At 41.1% G+C, this 17,572-nt stretch overlaps 1 protein-coding gene across 3 annotated transcripts in view; it reads right to left on the bottom strand.

Moving 5' to 3' along the window:
• Positions 1 to 17,572, bottom strand: part of SLC25A26 (solute carrier family 25 member 26) — a 134,852-nt gene that overhangs the window by 103,439 nt on the left and 13,841 nt on the right. For 2 of the 3 annotated variants that reach the window (XM_026722078.2, XM_087923631.1), the window contains exons 4-5: positions 13,249 to 13,353; positions 11,289 to 11,336 (exon numbers count right to left, since the gene is read on the bottom strand). The exons of the other annotated variant lie outside the window; for it this stretch is intronic. In XM_026722078.2, coding sequence (XP_026577863.1) covers positions 11,289 to 11,336; positions 13,249 to 13,353 — 153 coding nt within the window. The remainder of the gene's footprint in view (positions 1 to 11,288; positions 11,337 to 13,248; positions 13,354 to 17,572) is intronic. 3 annotated transcript variants of the gene reach the window in all.

Below are 17,572 nucleotides of genomic sequence, written 5' to 3'. Positions count from 1 at the left end.
GTAGTCCTCGACTTACAACAGCTCATTTAGCGACCGTTTAAAGTTACAACAAATTTGAAAAAGGGACTTATGACCATTTTTCACACTTATGACAGTTGCAGCATTCCCATGGTCATGTGTGTCAGGATTCCGGCAGTTACTCCAATTAAATCATGAGCTGCAACCCACACTCTCAAAACTAAAAAAGATTTATTAGAAGTTAACATTCTACATCCGGCATTAGCCTGGGCGTAGCCAACTCTGAGATATGTAATTCACTGTCACCCTTGATCCTGCTTCCCCCCACACCCACCCTGCTGGGTGTATCATCAAACAAAACACATCCATAGCCAAGAGTCATCAATCATGCTCTCCAATTAGATTTTTGCACGGCAGAAGCTTCAGTCATCTAATCAGTCTCTGAAGAAAATATGAATGGAATGTATTTTCGATTCCACACTGCTGCCTGCTCTTTGAAACTCCCCCCTTCTTTCTTTTCATAACTATAAAACATGTATGCAAAATGCTTTATAAGTTGACACTGTGATTTACATTCAGGTGCTTGACAAGGGGTTCATATTTATGGCGATTGCAGTGTCTCAGGGTCATTCAATCCTGTTTTGAGACCTTCCGACAAGCAAAATCAATAGGGAAGCCAGATTAACTTAACAACTGTGTTACTAATTTTACAGCTAAAGTGATTCACTTAACAAATGTGGCAAGAAAAGATGTAAAATGGGGAAAAACTCACTTAGCAAATTTTTCACCTAACATCATAAACTTTGGGCTCAATTGTGGCCATAAATTGAGGACTGCCTGTACCGAAATCCATAATTGAAAAGCAAACTGATCATTTATTGTGAACCAAATGCAAATAGCATTATGTTTCTTTAAATCTATCACACAATCAAAAGAGATATTTCTCTCCTCCAAAAAAAAAAAAAAGCTAAAATATTATTTGAATTGATTTGTCTGTTGAAGATGTTTCTGTTGGGAATGTTTCAGCTACACAAAGTTAGGCGTTAAGCACCCTCTAGTGCACCGTCATAGAACTGAAGAAATATTGTTCCAACAAGCTAGTTATTTCAATGACTTTTATGTACAATGAAAATCAGCTTTACATTTTCTAACTATTATGTTCCTTTTCAAAAGAAATAAAAATGCTATTCCTTTTACTGAAGGAAAGTACTCTTAAGGATCCAGATTTCCAAAGAAATGTTCTTTTCTCTTTGTCAATTAATAGGGAATATTGCTAATACTCCTATCAGAACCTTAGGAAGGAAAGAAGCTTAACAAAAGGTGTAATTCATAACTTAATAAAAAAAAATTCAGAAGTCATAGAAACATTATCATTCATTATGCCATACACTAAATAAATATAATTCATTAAAATAAAGGAACGTTGAGAAGGGGACAAATGAAATCCCTAGATCAAATTTAAATCAAAATAGTATATTAATCAAATAAAGAAATCTGAAATATACAGAAAATATATCACTTCCTTTCTTTTTCACATTTAATTGTCTCAAAGGATTGCTATAAGTTTATTAAGCACTTGCACACACTGGTAGTTAACATGATGTGTGTTCACTGACAGAAAGAATCCAGGAAATTATTCAATTCAAATATTTTGTTTTACTCAAAGGCCTAAAACACGACATAATCTCACACTGAAACTCTATTACAGGGATAAAATTCAGCATAAAATTTTCACAGGGTATTTATATGCACAATCACCGCATGTTAATTACCTTTCCCATCAGTCCTTCATCTGTACAATCCTTTCTCCATTGTTATTGTAGCTGATTTAAATTATCTGGAAATCTCACGCCCATCCCCTGCAAATTTTGGTTGCTTGACAAGAGACTAAGATTCAGGTTCTTAAAGAAAACAAGTAATGTATCTCTAACTGAAATCTGAATGGAATTTGTTTTTTTAAAATAGAAACCTTCCACTGACTTAAATCAAGGACAAATACGATTCCAAAAAAGAATTCCTTTACTTAGCCCAAGGGTCTTCAAACTTGGCAAGTTTAAGACTTGTGGACTTCAACTCCCAGAATTCCTGAGCTAACACAACTGGAGGAGGAATTCTAGGAGCTGAAGTCCACAAGTCTTAAACTTGCCAAGTTTGAAGACCCCTGGCCTAGCCTAAGAGCATCTTGTAAACATGGAAAGCATTTCATGACCCATCAGAACAAAAAATGGAATCCAAGCAGCCTTATTTAGATTAGATCTACTGAAATCAGTGCAAAGCAAATTACATGAAAACAACTCATCAACAAGCTATGAAATGTGAACAGAAACAAAGTCAAAAAAATTGTGGCAAACCTTCAGAGTTGAAATTAAAATCTGTCAATCCATAGTACAACGGAAATCTAGTTTTGACAAAAGGTTCTCCCTTGTCTGATTTATTCTGCAATCCCTTGCATCAGGATAGAGTCGGGGTGACTGAACAGAATTTGAGTGTTTATTGGCTGGATGCCCTTCCTGATGCCTACATGGAGTTCGCAGCAGACAATAACTCATTGCGCCCAGAGAGAGAAATATATGCTGTTACCTAAGATTGAACTCACAGCCTCCTGATTGTGAAGAAAGAGCTCTACCTCTAGGCTATCACAAAAGAGTTCTATAAAGAAACTTTTTGCAATTAGCCAAGTGGCTGTACAAGCACTATGAATAATGACTCCAGTAATTGATACTCCAGGACCTTCAGTATTAAAGTGACTGAATTTTAAGCATAACTTAAATATGAATATAATCCATAAATACAATGCAGACCCCAAAAATAAAGGGTTTTTTTTTTAAAGAAAACAAATGAAAAAGGAAGCAACAGTAGGCTTAAAAGCAGGGGATAGGACCCAAACCAGGGGTGGGATTGTACCAGTTCGCACCTATTCACTAGAACTGGTTGTTAACATTCTAAGCAGTTTAGAGAACCATTTGTTAGAAGAAATTACTGGCCTAATCCTGTAAGGAAAGCAGGAAGGAAACATTCTGATGTTCCTTACAGAAACTGCCTCTCTGTTAACCCTATTACATTCTTGGCAGGACTAGACTTCCTGTCTCAGGAACTTCTCTGAAGTTTTTTTCCCCTCCTTTGCTGGTACTTTGCTTGTATGGAGTGACCATTTAAAGTTACAATGGCACTGAAAAAAATGACTTATGACCATTTTTCACACTTACGACTGTTGCAGCATCCCCACAGTCATGACAGGCCAGGCGAGGAGATGCATGTCTCGATGTGAGTGATATTGAGTTGGCCACACCCAGCCAATAACATGACCACCAAGCCATGTCCACCCAGTCACATGACCAAGCTACGCCCATCACCTAAGCCACGCCCACAGAATCGGATCTTAAAATTTTTGAATCCCACCCCTGACCCAAACACACTGGGGAAGGGAACAGCGTTATCTACTCTAGGGCACTAAAATATCATAGCTCTAGAGCAGTGGTCCCCAACCTTTTTTGTGCCGCGGCCCGGTACCGGCATCAGCACGCATGGCAAGGCAAGCCGAGCGACCGGCCAGCCAGTCGCCCCCCACTTCTCCCCGCCACCTTCAACAACTCCTTTGTACCTGTGTCGATGGGCTTCGGGACGGCTTCGGGATGGTCGCTCGGCTCGCCTTGCCATGCATGCTGAAAGAATCCTCGCGCCTTTGTTTTGTTCGAAGCTGCCCCCCCGATGAAACTAAGGCGCGAGGATTCTTTCAGCACCCAAATGCCGCTTTCTACCCGGAAAAGCTCACCGGAAGCAGTTTTTCATAAAAACAAGATGGCGGCGCCCAGCAAACCGGCGGCCCGGTAGAAATTGTTCCACGGACCAGTACCAGTCCCCGGACCTGTGGTTGGGGACCCCTGCTCTAGAGAGTATACATTTTAATGACATATTCTATAGAAGACCAAGTATCTGAAGTTGGAAGTAAATTGAAAAGAAGATCACCATAGGTTAGCAAGAAATCGATATTTCTTTTTATGTGCTTATATTGTATTTCAATACATTGCTGATTAACAATCTTATGAGTCAAAGGAGTTTTAAAAAGCCTAATCCATACAATGCTTGAAATGGACTTGCAAAGGACCCAGAAGAAGGGCCTTCTCCGTGGTGGCTCCCTCCCTCTGGAACATCATTCCCCCAGAGATTAGACTGGCCCCCATTGTGATTTTCTTCCAGAAGGCCTTGAAGACCTGGTTCTGCCAGCGGGCCTGGGAAACCCAGAGCAGGATGGAGCCCATTAAATGGCTCGTGTGATCTGCTGTTGCTGGGGTGGGATTTTACTATATTAATTTATTTAATTTTACAAGTTTTATTGTTTTAAATTGTGGTTTTATATGTTGTAAGCCACCTTGAGTTGCCATGGCGAATAGGCAGCAATACAAATCCAATAAATAAATAAATAAAAATAAATAAATGCTGCATTCAATCATTTAATGGAGAAATGTTAATTTTAATTGCGTTATAGGGAAACAGGACAGATCATTAAGCACTCTACTACAGTAAAAACTGCAATTAAATTCAAAACTTGCACTTTATTTCTACAGCTGCACTCATTATAATGTCCATTTTGCACATCTGGTAAAGGGAGAGTTGAAGATCAACAGAGGGATTCCCTCCTTTCTATGCTTTTTCCCATGAACTAAACACAATGGAATTCTAACAGATGTTCTCCTTGGTCATAGTTAATAAAATGAATTCTGCAGACAGTGAAAAGCTTGGCTCAGCTTACGAGGATAAACTTTCAGCAGAGAAGCTATAGATGTCACCAGCTCATCATCAAACTATGAGCCCAAGGACGTTCAATTCCCTACACCACTGGCCTTATCGGTATGATCACATTTGGCAAAAAGGGTGTGTGAATGCCACATGGAAAGTTTTCCCCCTGCTGTGGCTTAACTTACCCCTTCATACTCTCTTTTTTTCCCAGCACAAGCTGTGTCAATATATGCCTCCGTTCTATTTCATGCAACAAGATTCCCGACGCTTCCAGCACAACTCAATGTACACACAACATAATATCTAATTTTTCAATTTTGTTAAAAAAAACATCCGAACCATTTATAGTCATTAAAAACATCACAGCGATCATTAGGCAAAAAGATTCAGCTGAAACGAATGAACAAAAAGATAAGCCTTTAATTGCTCAGGGAAACATTCCACAGCAGAGAGATAATTCCACGTGCTAAGCCCCATCATTGTTAAAAATGATTATCAGGAAGCTTAGTGAGGTATGGAAAAAGGCCTGGCCCTTTTTTTGCACTCCATTACCTCATCTTCAACTCACAGGAGAAGATATGCTAATTTTTTAAAGAGACTGGATGGGAGTTGGAGAATCTGTCATTTTCCTACTACTACATATTATAAACTATCGTTATGAGCTCCAAAGCATCACTTTCACTAGAATTTAAGTGCTTTGTGGTTTCTGCCAAACACAGAATCATTACGCATCCTCCTCTTCTTTTTTTTTTTTCATGACTTTGTACAACTATACAGCTTGACATGATTAGGTGTGCTGCAACCTCTCCTTCCCCCAATTTTGGAGTTGCTATTTGCAGTGGGGAAATTGAACCATCATGGCTTCCATTGTTAGTGTTTGTTGAGTTTGAAGTTACAGTGGCGCTGAAAAAAGTGACTTGTGACCATTTCTCACACTTACCACCATAGCAGCATCCCCATGGCCACGTGATTTATGTTTGAATGCTTGGCAACTGGTTCATATTTATGTTGGTTGCGGTATCCTGGGAACATGCGGTCCCCCTTTTGGCAACCTTCTGCCTAGCAAAGACAACGGGGAAGCCAGATTCACTGAACAACCATGTTACAAATTTAATAACTTCAGTGATTCACTTAACAAATAGGGCAAGAAAAGTTGTAAAATCAGGCAAAGCTCACTGAAACAAATTTCCCACTTAACCACATAAATTTTGAGTTCAATTGTGGTAGTAAGTTGAGGACTACTTGTATTTTATTCTCTTTTCTTTATCCCAGCTTTCTTCAATCTGGTGCCAGATGTATTAGACTTCAAATCCCAAAATTGCAATACTGCATGGGAATTCTAGGAAACCTGAGGGTTGCAAAAGATGACAGGTAGCCTTTCCTTTTAATGAAATGACTGGAATTTCCAGCATTAAAGAGATGAAGTTCTAAAAGGTGATCTTGCATGCCTTCAACTCTTCCACTGAGGTCGTTAAGTGAATCCCTTGACACTGTTATGCACAACATCACATGGTTGCAATTTGTATCCTCCAACCTTCCCCACTGACTTTGCTTGCCGGAAGCAGGCAGCAATGCTGGCAAATGGAAATTAACGTGAATACGGGATGCTGCAATGACATAATCACCAACTGCCTCACAAACCCCTGGATTGTGCTTGTGGGAACATTGCAACAGCCACAACTGCAAGGTCCTATTGTAAGGTCTTACCGTGTTTCTCATATAATAAGGCTGGGTCATATTTTTTTTGAGCCCCCCCAAAAACGGTTAGGCCATCTTTTGGGGGGTGACTTAATTCCCCCCCTTGCATCCTCGGGCGGGCAGGCATTGACGGCTTGGATGTTGACCTCAGTGTTGGTGGGGCACTTCGTATCAGGAGGCTTTCCACCACCGTTGATTTCCCTTCTCCCCGTGACGCTGCAGCGTTTGGAGCATCGCCGTGGCGTTTGGCGCAGCCACACAGGGCTGGCCAGGGCTCCTCCCTGCAACCGGAGCCCGGCAGAGACACTTGGCTACAGGTGCTGTCGCCACCTTCCCGGGCATCGTTCGAAGGCAAAGTCCATTCTTTTAAATATGACACCCTACTATGACAAAGCCTCCCCTGCCCGAGAGGGCAGCCCAACCCCACGTGGGGAGGCGAATCTCCCGGGGCTGCAGTGCAAGATCGGCCCACCCTGGGAGAAGCCCCCAGCTGCCATCCCTGCCTGGCGCCGGGCAGAGCACGAAGAGCTTCGCCTGGGGCACCCAGCACAGCTGACAGGCGAGCCCTTCTGCCCGGTGGCAGAGCTCTGGCCAAGGCAGGGAGCGCCTCCCTGCTGGGCCCTCTGCTCATCCCGCCGGGGCCGTGCCAGAGTTGGGCGGGCTGGGCAGAGCCAGGAAAGCGAGCCATAGGTGTGCGCCCACCTGCCAAGTGAAAGAGCTGGGCCGACCTGAGCTTGGCTTCCCAAGTCCCACCAGCCCAACCCCGTATGGGCCACCGGGAAAGGCCACCAGAGGCAGTGATAGTGCCCACCCGTCCGCAGACAGGGAGGCAAGGCAACGGCCCACGCCACATCCTCCTCCGAGCTGAGCCCCGCCAAGTGAGTGCCTCTGCCTGATGCCCGTGTCACTGCAGCGTTTGTAGTGTCGCCACTGCATTTGGAGCTGCCGGCACATTTGGAGATGTGTGGGGGCAGGGACGGGCTGGGTGAGGGGTGGAAAGGACGGGTGGCTTCAGGCTCTCTCCACCGGACCCACATGCCAGGGAAGCAGCTCTGCCATCTCCTCACCTCCCTGTCCGCAGACGGGTGGGTGCTATCACTGCCTCGGGTGGCCTCTCCCGGTGGCCCCTTCGGGGTTGGGCTGGAGGGACTTGGAAGCCAAGCTCGGGTCGGCCCAGCTCTTTTGCTTGGCAGGTGAGTGCTTACCCACAGCTCAGTTTCCTGGCTTTGCCCAACCCACCCGGCTCTGGCGCAGTCCTGGCTGGATAAGCGGAGGGCCTGGTGGGGAGGCGCTCGCTGCCGTGGCCAGAGCTCTGCCGCCGGGCAGGAGGGCCCACCTGTCAGCTGAGCTGGGCGCCCCAGGAGAAGCTCTTCGCGCTCTGCCCGGCACCAGGCAGGGAAGGCGGTTGGGCGCTTCTCCCAGGGTGGGCCGATCCTGAGCTGCGGCCCTAGGAGATTCGCCTCCCCATAGGGGGTTTCGGCTGCCCTCTCGGGCAGGGGAGGCTTTGTCGTAGTAGGATGTCATTTTTAAAAGAATGGGCTTTGCTTTCGAACGATACCCAGGAAGGCGGCAACAGGAGCGCCTGAAGCCAAGTGTCTCCGCCAGGCTTCGGTTGCAGGAAGGAGCCCTGGCCAGCCCCATGTGGCTGCACCAAACGCCGCGGCAATGCCCCAAACACCACAGTGACATGGGGAGAAGGGAAATCAACGGTGGTGGAAGGTCTCCCAATACAAAGTGCCCCACCAACGCCGAGGTCAACACAGGCAGCACCATACCCGGGTGTGCAGCAAAAGTACTTGGTGACAGTAGGAAGGTTGGTGGTGAGGCATGGCTGCCCGCTGGGCACTCCTAACAGCAAGGCCCCCCCGCCCTTCCCCCCCATTTCGCATGTTTTAAAATAGGCCTTAATTTGGGGGGAGGGGTTTAATTTCATTTTATGCCTATAAAACATGCTGGGACTTCCTGTTGGGGGGGCATATTGTTGGAGAAACACAGTATTACCACAAGGTCCTATTACCACAAGGTCCTATTTCCACAAGGTCCTATTACCATTTGTTCATCACTGTTATTAAGTCAACATGGTTGCTGAACGAGTGTTGTTAAGCAAGAACTACCTGTCCAGTACTCCACACTTTATCTGAAAAGAAGTGAACATAATTCTGGTCCTATCAGCATCCATAACAAACATGAAAAACAATTAACATGCTTCTCAAATATTACAGAATGTTTTCCCGCTTGAAGAAAAAAAAATGTCTGCATTTTACTGTATTCTTCTTTGATCCAACTTAAATATGGATTCACAACATGCCAATGAATACTTGTCTATCTATGTTTAAAGAAAAATCCCAAACAATTTAACAGATGGTTTCCCACAAATCAGCAATATTCTGAGTTGGGAAACAGCCGTCTTTTAACACAGAGTTAAACATAAAGCATTAGAAAAAAATATCTAACAGCATTGTACAACTGATCATTTGTGATTGTTTCATTCTGCAGAGAAGTCGCATTTCATTTCAACAATAATTTGTTTTTCGTTCTATCTGGGCAGGTGCTTCCCTCCCGCCCTCCAAAAGCAATATTTCAAATGAAATTGGTTTTGAAGGAACTTTTTATGAATATACATAATGGGAAAGGCCCCAATTAAATTCCAACAAAATGTTGCCATTTTCAGTAAACAAAGGTCTCTCGGTAGGGTCAAGTTTTATGCTAAGAGACTCGCTTGGAAATTAATTACCACCCTGATACATGTCAAAATACATTTTTGAAAGGGAATTGCATTCAATTGCAAGTGTGTGTTTTATCTGATAGTATACAAAAAAGAAAAGAAATCAAATCAGTATTCTTTACCAACTACATTTATTCAGTGCCCCTTAGAGAAATCAAAAAGTCGTGCTAGCCTTTTCATCTTCTTTTTATTCCTCTTTTTTCCCCCTCTTTCTCTCTTTTGCAACTAAGTGGAATCTTCACCAACCAAACCTGTGTTTGGTGAGCCAGAAAACAAACACGGAAATCAAGAAAGTAGAAGGTGTTCCAGTTCGAGAAAAGCAGGTGTCATCTCCTCATACAACTTTATGAGGTGTTGTAACAGAGCACACCCCATCCCCATTTCCCTCGGTAACTAGAGGAAGTGTACCTGTGAAAGTTCTTGCAATTATATGACAGCATTTACACACAGAACAAAAAGTCACTGTGATGTTCTTTCAGACATTACCAGCTGACCAAAACCCATCAAGGAAAAGATTTAAAAGAAAAAATAAAATAGTGAAAAAATTGGCATTTGAAGTTAACAATTTTCAGATGCCACCAAATTCTGGATTCTTTCACTATTTACATTATGTTGAAGCAAGCAAAACATGTCAACCATCTTGCTTTATGGTGCCTAATCTTTTCATCAACTCCCAAAAGGGGAAAGTTGTGGGGAGGGGGGAAAGAGAGAAAGAGAGGGGAAGACAGGAAGAGGGAGAAGGAAAGGGAGAGAGAGAGAGAGATTAGTGTAGTGGTTAAGGCATCAAGCTAGAAACTGGGAGACCAGTGTTACCAACTGGGTACTTTTTCTGCCCAACTGGACTAGTTTTTGAGATTGATTGTGGGAAATGTTTGGCATTTGCTGGTTGTATTCTTTTGGACTATGATTGGTTTGAGTTACAAAAATTTGGGGCATCTGACAACATTGCAGGAGACCATTCTAGTCCTGTCCTAACCATGAAACCATCTGGGTGACCTTGGCACAGCCCTCTCTCAGCTCTGAGAAACCATTTTCAAAAACTTATCAAAATTGAAGAGACTTGTCCAGAAAGTTACACCAAAAGTCAGCGCTGACTCAAAGGCTATATACTGTATATATCATGTATACATCAGATATAATTGCCAACATATATAATTCTGCTAAATAAATTTTGAAATCTAAAAATATCTCACAGCAAATTAAACTTTTATAATGATAGATTTTTATTTTAATGATAGAAGAAATGAAAATAAAAATGAATCTTGCAAAATGGAAGAATTCTAAATTAGTAAATAAGCTGGGGAAGTGATCAGCATATAAACAAAGAAAAGTAAGCGAGAAAAAATAGATTAAAATTACAAAAAAGGAATGTTATCATAATAGATATGCAAAGGAATATTATATTAGTACTGTATAAACTATACAAAGGAGGAAAAAGCATTTGATAACTTGAATATGTTATGGATACTTTCCTCTTTTTGACCCAGAGTCATCTGTGAAAGATGGGCACTTATATAAATCATATCAATAAATTATATATTTTTAAAACTGCATCAATTGCGATCAAAAATTGCTAGTATTGCTGGTTCAACTTATTCACTGCAAATTAAATAAGATATTTAATCTGGATTTGAGCTGTGGGACAAATTGCACTTTTTAATAAGTCCAGACTGGTTCCTTAATTAGCTTCTGTGTTAGGAAGGAAGGAAGATATCCCTAATAAATTAGCACTTAATTTATCTAAAGCATTTCTATAGCGCTCTTTGTTTCATTTTGTATTTGAGGGCCCTTGTGCAATTCATTCAATTATTTCAAACATGCAATAATTATTTTTTTGCTACTTAAATGTGTACAGAAATTAAAACCATAGGACAATACGTTTGCCAGGGCAGGCAATTACATAATAGAGAATGTATTCAACACAACATTCGGATTAATTACTGTATATTAACATTTTTTCCTATTAATGTTATTTGTTTACTAATCCAGTCTCTAAATCATGCTGTAACTGAAAGCCTTGGAGCAATACACAAAGTCAAATACTATGAAGTCTCCATTGCAAATTCTTCCTCCATGAGGCTTGTTTTCCATTCAGTGAAGGAGCATTTTTTTATCATTCCTTATCAATCTTTTTTTTTTCTTAATGAAGTAGAAAAGAAAATTGTGTTACCTCTCTCAATACTGTGCTTTTATAACCTCGGTAGAGTCCTAGGATACCCTAAAAAAATCAACAAAGAAAACCCATCAGCTATTGCAAATTGTTAGGAAAGGCTGCGAATGTATTGAGGATTACATGATAAGCAGAACAGCTTTACTGAGGATAATGTAATGGCTTCCAGGAAACTGACAATATTGATTATAAACACACTACCTATTGACGTCCTGAGTTTTATCTCACTTTTGAATGAGTTTGTCAACTAGAGCTGCACATTGAAGGGATAATATTTAGTCAGTAACCTAGAAGAACCAAGAGAGAAAGAAATCTATTGCTGACACTTAAAGTTGCTAGCTACTCAAAATACATATCATAAAAGAAAGTGGAGGTAGACTTTGAGATAACTCTAATGGAGCTCAACATTTCCATCTTAAGTCATGATGTTTGTATGTTGACTTGATTTTACAATCAAAACTCCAGAACCAGGTCATAAGTAACTTCATCATAATGAAGTGACTAGTTGTTAAGCAAGGATTACTTGTAAGTTAAATTTAGGAAAAATTAAATATACTGTTTTTAACAGATGTAATAGCGAGGTGGGCAGAAAAGAAATTTAATAAATAAAAATAAATTCTTAAAAAACTATACTGATTTTATTATCATGAAAGTGTCAAAATTCCTATTTTGTTTTTATTGTCAGTTACCTTCCAATTTAATAATTAAAATGCTCAATTATTTTAAATACTTAACGACTTAGAAACAAATTAAATTAACTGTAATAATTAAATGATTACAATAAATAACTTAATTGAAGTTATTTGAGTTAACTTAATTCAATTAAATTCCAATTAAAAATAAAAACAATATGACACTCTGCAATGCTCATCTCCAGCATCTTTTTTTAACTGCCAAGAATTCCCCGTTTAAGTACACTTAATAATTTTTAAAGATAGCTGCCTCAGCTAAGTGTCCCCATCTGCTGTAATAAAGAAAAAAAATTCTGAATGGTTAGAGCCAACACCATTATACAGTTACCATAAGATAAAGGGAGTCACCATTATCTGAAAATATATGCACATATGCACTCCATGGAAAGCATAAAAACAAACATCTAAGGAAGCCAGTTGAAGAGACAAATGAACAAGTAGCAATTAATCCATTAATGGCCCATCAATGATAACTATACAAGCTGGAGAAGACAAAGTGCTTCTTATCTAGATGAGAGCTTCCCTTTCTCTCATACTGGTGTTTGGCCAGTTCTAGTAAGGAGAGATATCTGGAAATATAAGTATGTACAAGTGTGTGGGTGGCTACAGGATTTTGTTAAACCAGTAATGCTTTATTTCTGACAGAATTTCTAACTGATTCTTATTTGGAACTCTAAGTGAAAGTTAGGGATAAATATCTGAATGAACTCACCCCACCCCCTTCTCTCTCCCCCTCCCTCCACCCCCCTCTCTCTGTGTGCTTTTCTTGAATAAATTGCCTTCACTGACCAAGACTGTGCACTTAGCAACTTTAAGGTATCCAATCTCAACTCTCTGCAAATTGCAAATCAAAGCAAGTGAGAGCTGGGAAGTGTCTGCCCCAATGGGAAGCTTAAAGAATAAAGTCTCTGTATAATGAGACAGGTGCATATAAACATTTTTCAAGGGGCAGTTTAAGAACTTTGTAAACCTGTTTACAAAAAGTTAGACAGAGGTAGGAAGAGCCTATCCTGTGGGAGGAGGACTTGAAGGGGTGCAGGTAAAATTCTGCCAAACTGGTGTTTTGAATTATCTAACTCATGGCAGCCATGTTGTAAATAGCCAAATCACCATATACCCATTTTTCAAAAGTGTTCGCAATATCTCCTAAGGAAGATGTATCCTTCAACCCTTTGTACTTAGGGACTTTCCTGATTATACTATTTATCAGCTCCAATAAGTTAGAGAGCCCCTTCCCGCTCACCCACCCAAATTTTCTTCAACCCTACCTCTTCATAGACGGTTTGGGAAAGGATCCGTAAGGTACTGGAAGATGGGGACACTTGTGCTCTTTGTTTCACAACTTCAGCAGGAACTCGTATTAGACAAGCAACCTGAAAAAAACAATATAATCTAGAGTAAGACCTTGGTGGAGCTGCAAGGCCTGGTAAGGATTGCAATGGCCACGAAATGTGACCTTAATGTGAGCAGTGGAAGACTAACACTAGAGTATTTACTACAGAAGTCAGATGTCAGAAGGAATGCTGAGAAAATATCTACAGACCCCTCACATCCTGGATAAAAACTGTTTCAATTCCTCCCTCTTAGGACAAAACAACTACACACAAATAGAGTTTTTCCCTCGTGCCATCACTCTGCTGAACACCTAATTCACATAGCACTGTCTTATTCTTAAGGATATTTACACATGCTGTATGGCTGTAGTATCATTATTATCCTTCTCATCTCTACTGTCCCATCTTATTGGTATCATATTATGATTATTATTACTCTGTTGCTTTGTGTTTACATTGAGAACTTCTGCACTGGAGACAAATTCCTTGTGTGTATAATCACACTTGGCTGAATAAAGTGTTCTCTATTCTATTTCTATTATTTCTATTTCTATTTATTTCTATTAATTTTCTATTCTCTTCTATGTTCTACAGGGCTCTGGGACTGGTGATGATATGGCAGTGAGATAGGCACAGTGAGTATAATGAGTAGCTTTGTCCAGAATCTGATCTCTGACTGCTCCCCTCTTTGGCCATGGACATATTTCACTTCCCTACATGTGGTTCATACTCTGGAGTTCTTAAAACAAAGAAAAACAAAAACAAACCTCAACATTCTCTTCTCAAGTTGGTTCTGTAGAATGTTCTCTTTTTGTAGGTTTGGCAAAATGAATTGAGTTCCACGATAGAACGGTGACAATTTCACCTTAAATCAGCCAATTGCATTTATTTTATTGTACATGTCACAAAGAGCTAATGGCAAAGAACAGACATTCTCTGTGCTTTCAAGCTACAGGCTATTTACAGAAATAAATTATTCCCACTGATTTTGACCCAGATAGTTACTTGATGACTCTTGAAAGTCAATCCTCAATTGGTTTTCTAGATGTTTTGGGCCACTTAACTTATTCCTTATATGACTGCTATAAAACATGGGTTTCCCTGCATTGAATGCTTACATAGTAATCAACCCAACAACCTATTAATTTTTTACATTTGATATTTTTCTTTGACAAATGTTATGAAGCATCAGTATGGACATAGAAACATAGCATGGAAAGGATTTAAAGAACAGCTAGATGAAAACCTGCCCAATCTGTCAGCATCCGTGACAGACAATCATCCAGCATATATTTAAACACTTCCAGCAAAAAGGGAGGGAAGGAGGGAGAGAGGGAGAGGGAGGGAGAAAGAGAGAGATCTCCCAAATCTGTCTGTTTCACTTTTAAATAGTTCTTATCAATAGGAATCTTTTTCTGATGCTCAACCAAAATCTTACATTTTAAGTCTTTTTTTAAAAAATCCCTTTTACTGTCTTCTGAAGCAATTTTATATGAATTCAATGAATTACCTATATCTTCAGGTACTTTTCCCCCCAATCTTCCTCTTTTTGAAGGTTGCCTTAAACATTTCATTATTTAATATATGGGTCAATACTGCCATCTAGCGATCAAGATCAAAGTACTTCATAGATACAGGTCTATTTTTCTTGCGAAAGATTGACTCTAACTCTTTCAAATGTTTACAGGGACAATGGAAAAACTCACAAGTTTTGTGATCTATATACTCTATACTACTAAAACTCTTGTCTTTACCATGAAGTGGGCAAAACAGTGCATCACAGGGCAAGAATTTTTGAATCAAGCTACCTCAGAAGGGCTTAGATGCATTCAATGCATACAAAATCAGAGACCTGTAACTCCGGAGAGAATTAAATTTGGGGAAGTTGTGGCTGCTTCAGGCTGCTGCTATGGTCACATGATGGCCATTTTGAACAGTCCATGACAATTTCCCAGCCAGTCTTGCAATTCCTTGCTCCTGCCCTCACCCAACAGTAAGGAATTGACTCATCCTGTGACTCTTAAAGAAACAATGGTCGTAAGTGTGACAAACGGTCATAACTCAAGTGCTGTTTTTTCTCAGTGCTGTTGTAACTTCAAACAGTCACTAAATGAACTGTTGTAAGTCCAGGGCTACCTATACACTGGAAAGCATTCAAAACTGAAAGATCTGAATCTCATTGCCCTGTATGGGAACCAGGCAATGAAATTAATCTAAATAAAAATAACAGAAAGCCACAGAGGCCACATGCACCCTTATTTGACCTCCTAAAATAAGCTGTCAAAAATTCAGCAGAAAAATTATCTATTTTCACCTATTTTCTGTAGAAAGTAAGGGAGAAAGTAAGCATAGTAAGCGTTCACAATGCTTTAAAGCATCCATTTTGCCCTTTAAATCCCCTACAAAACTCACCCCAATACATGAAAGGACAGAAAATTCAACATCGTTATGTCACCAGTCAGGCACTCCCTTAACTTCTGGATTCCAAAATATGGTATTTTACAATAATATGTTGAACATGGATAATAAGTTTACTTCTCATCCCTCCAATAATTTCTGTTGTCTGGTTTGGTGGAGCACACTTCATCTTGAGCTCTATGGGCACTCCTTATGAGTGACTGTAACCTAGACCAGTGGTCACCAACCGGTGGGCCGGGGACCACTGGTGGTCCACGAGGAAATTTTGGTGGTCCACAGGTGGTCACCCCCCAAATATCCCTCAAAGTGATTAATCCAGGCTGCGCGAGAACACAAGGCTGTGCCACCCACATGGCCCACGGGAACACAAGGCTTGCTTGCCTTGCATTACGAACAACACAAGATAGTGAGGGGAGGAGGGAGAGGCCAGAGTGGGGGAACTTGCCCCATTTGCCCCACAAACCTTGCCTGGCCACCAGGCTGCTTCTTTCTGCTTGTTTTTTCTTCTGCTTTTGGCTGCATGCAAGGAAAGCAGCAAAAGTCTTTCTTTCTCTCCCCCAAACTCCACCAGAAAGTCTTTGGGACCCTGCAAGGCATCCTGCTCCAAGAGGCTGCGCCAGCCCAACAAGTCTCAGAAAGACTCATTTCTGGTAGAATTTTGAGGAGAGAAAGAAAGACTTCTGTTGCTTTGCTTGCATGAAGCCAAAAGTCTCTCCCACCACCACCCCGAGAACAGAGCTGAAGACAGTATCCTGAGATCCCAAATAAAGAATGATCGATCAGTAGGAAAACGGGGTGGGGAATTTTCCTGCAGATTTTTGGGGGGATTTTCCCAGGATCTCTGGTCCGTGGGATTTAAAATTATGAGTTTGGTGGTCCCTGAGGTCCAAAAAGTTGGTGACCCCTGACCTAGACTTTAGCATCCAGAAGATTGGGTGCTCTACCCAAAAAACTCCAACATTTTTTCCAAAACAGGAATGCCTCAAAATCAGAGTTTTCATCAGTAAAATTTTATCATTTAACTTGCTTGGCGTGAACTTATTATTCCAGGCCAGTATTATCAATCATTCTTTTTTTATCGCACTAACTCATCATCTAATCAGAGGGGACAGACTGAGGTGTGATCAGAAAGCATGATGTGAAAGTTTAACAATGAAGCTGCTGCTTCATGACCCACACTGTGTCCTGACATTGCCAGAGTGAAGCAATCCTTCCTCTTGAATTAATAAGCGGCTCTGCAGTAGTAGCTATGGTCTTTGAGACCTTGGAGGTGGGTCTCCTCGCGGCCATGGAGGTCCACTGGGTTACTCAGTCCAACACATTTCACAAGGCCATCATTTTAAGAATAATCTTGGAGTAGGGAGGGAGAGCTGTGTAAACTTGAAGCCTGGGAAAAACTTTAGAAGAAAGGTAGGTCTGTCTCTGTCTATATCATCTATCTGTCTGTCTGTCTGTCTGTCTGTCTGTCTGTCTGTCTGTCATCTCTCTCTCTCTCTCTCTCTCTCTCTCTCTCTCTGTGGTGTGTGTGTGGTGTGTGTGTGTGTGTGTGAGAGAGAGAGAGAGAGAGAGAGAGATGGAGACAGAGACAGAGATGGATGGATGGATGGACGGATGGAATAAACCAGAGGTCTCCAAACTTGGCAACTTTAAGACTTATGGACTTCAACTCCCAGAATTCCCGAGCTAACATGACTGGAGAAGGAATTCTGGAAGTTGAAGCCCACAAGTCTTAAAGTTGCCAAGTTTTGGGGACCCCTGGAATAAACTATAGTCACATTAGTCTCACTGGCAGTAAGGCTAGCTTAGCTATCCTGAGAGTTGTGGCCCCAACACTTTTGAA

This window comes from Pseudonaja textilis, chromosome 2 (assembly GCF_049901715.1).
Source record: "Pseudonaja textilis isolate UNSWEBS1 chromosome 2, rPseTex1.2, whole genome shotgun sequence".
NCBI classification, from domain to species: Eukaryota; Metazoa; Chordata; class Lepidosauria; order Squamata; family Elapidae; genus Pseudonaja; species Pseudonaja textilis.
This window is presented reverse-complemented; position numbering and strand designations above follow the sequence as displayed.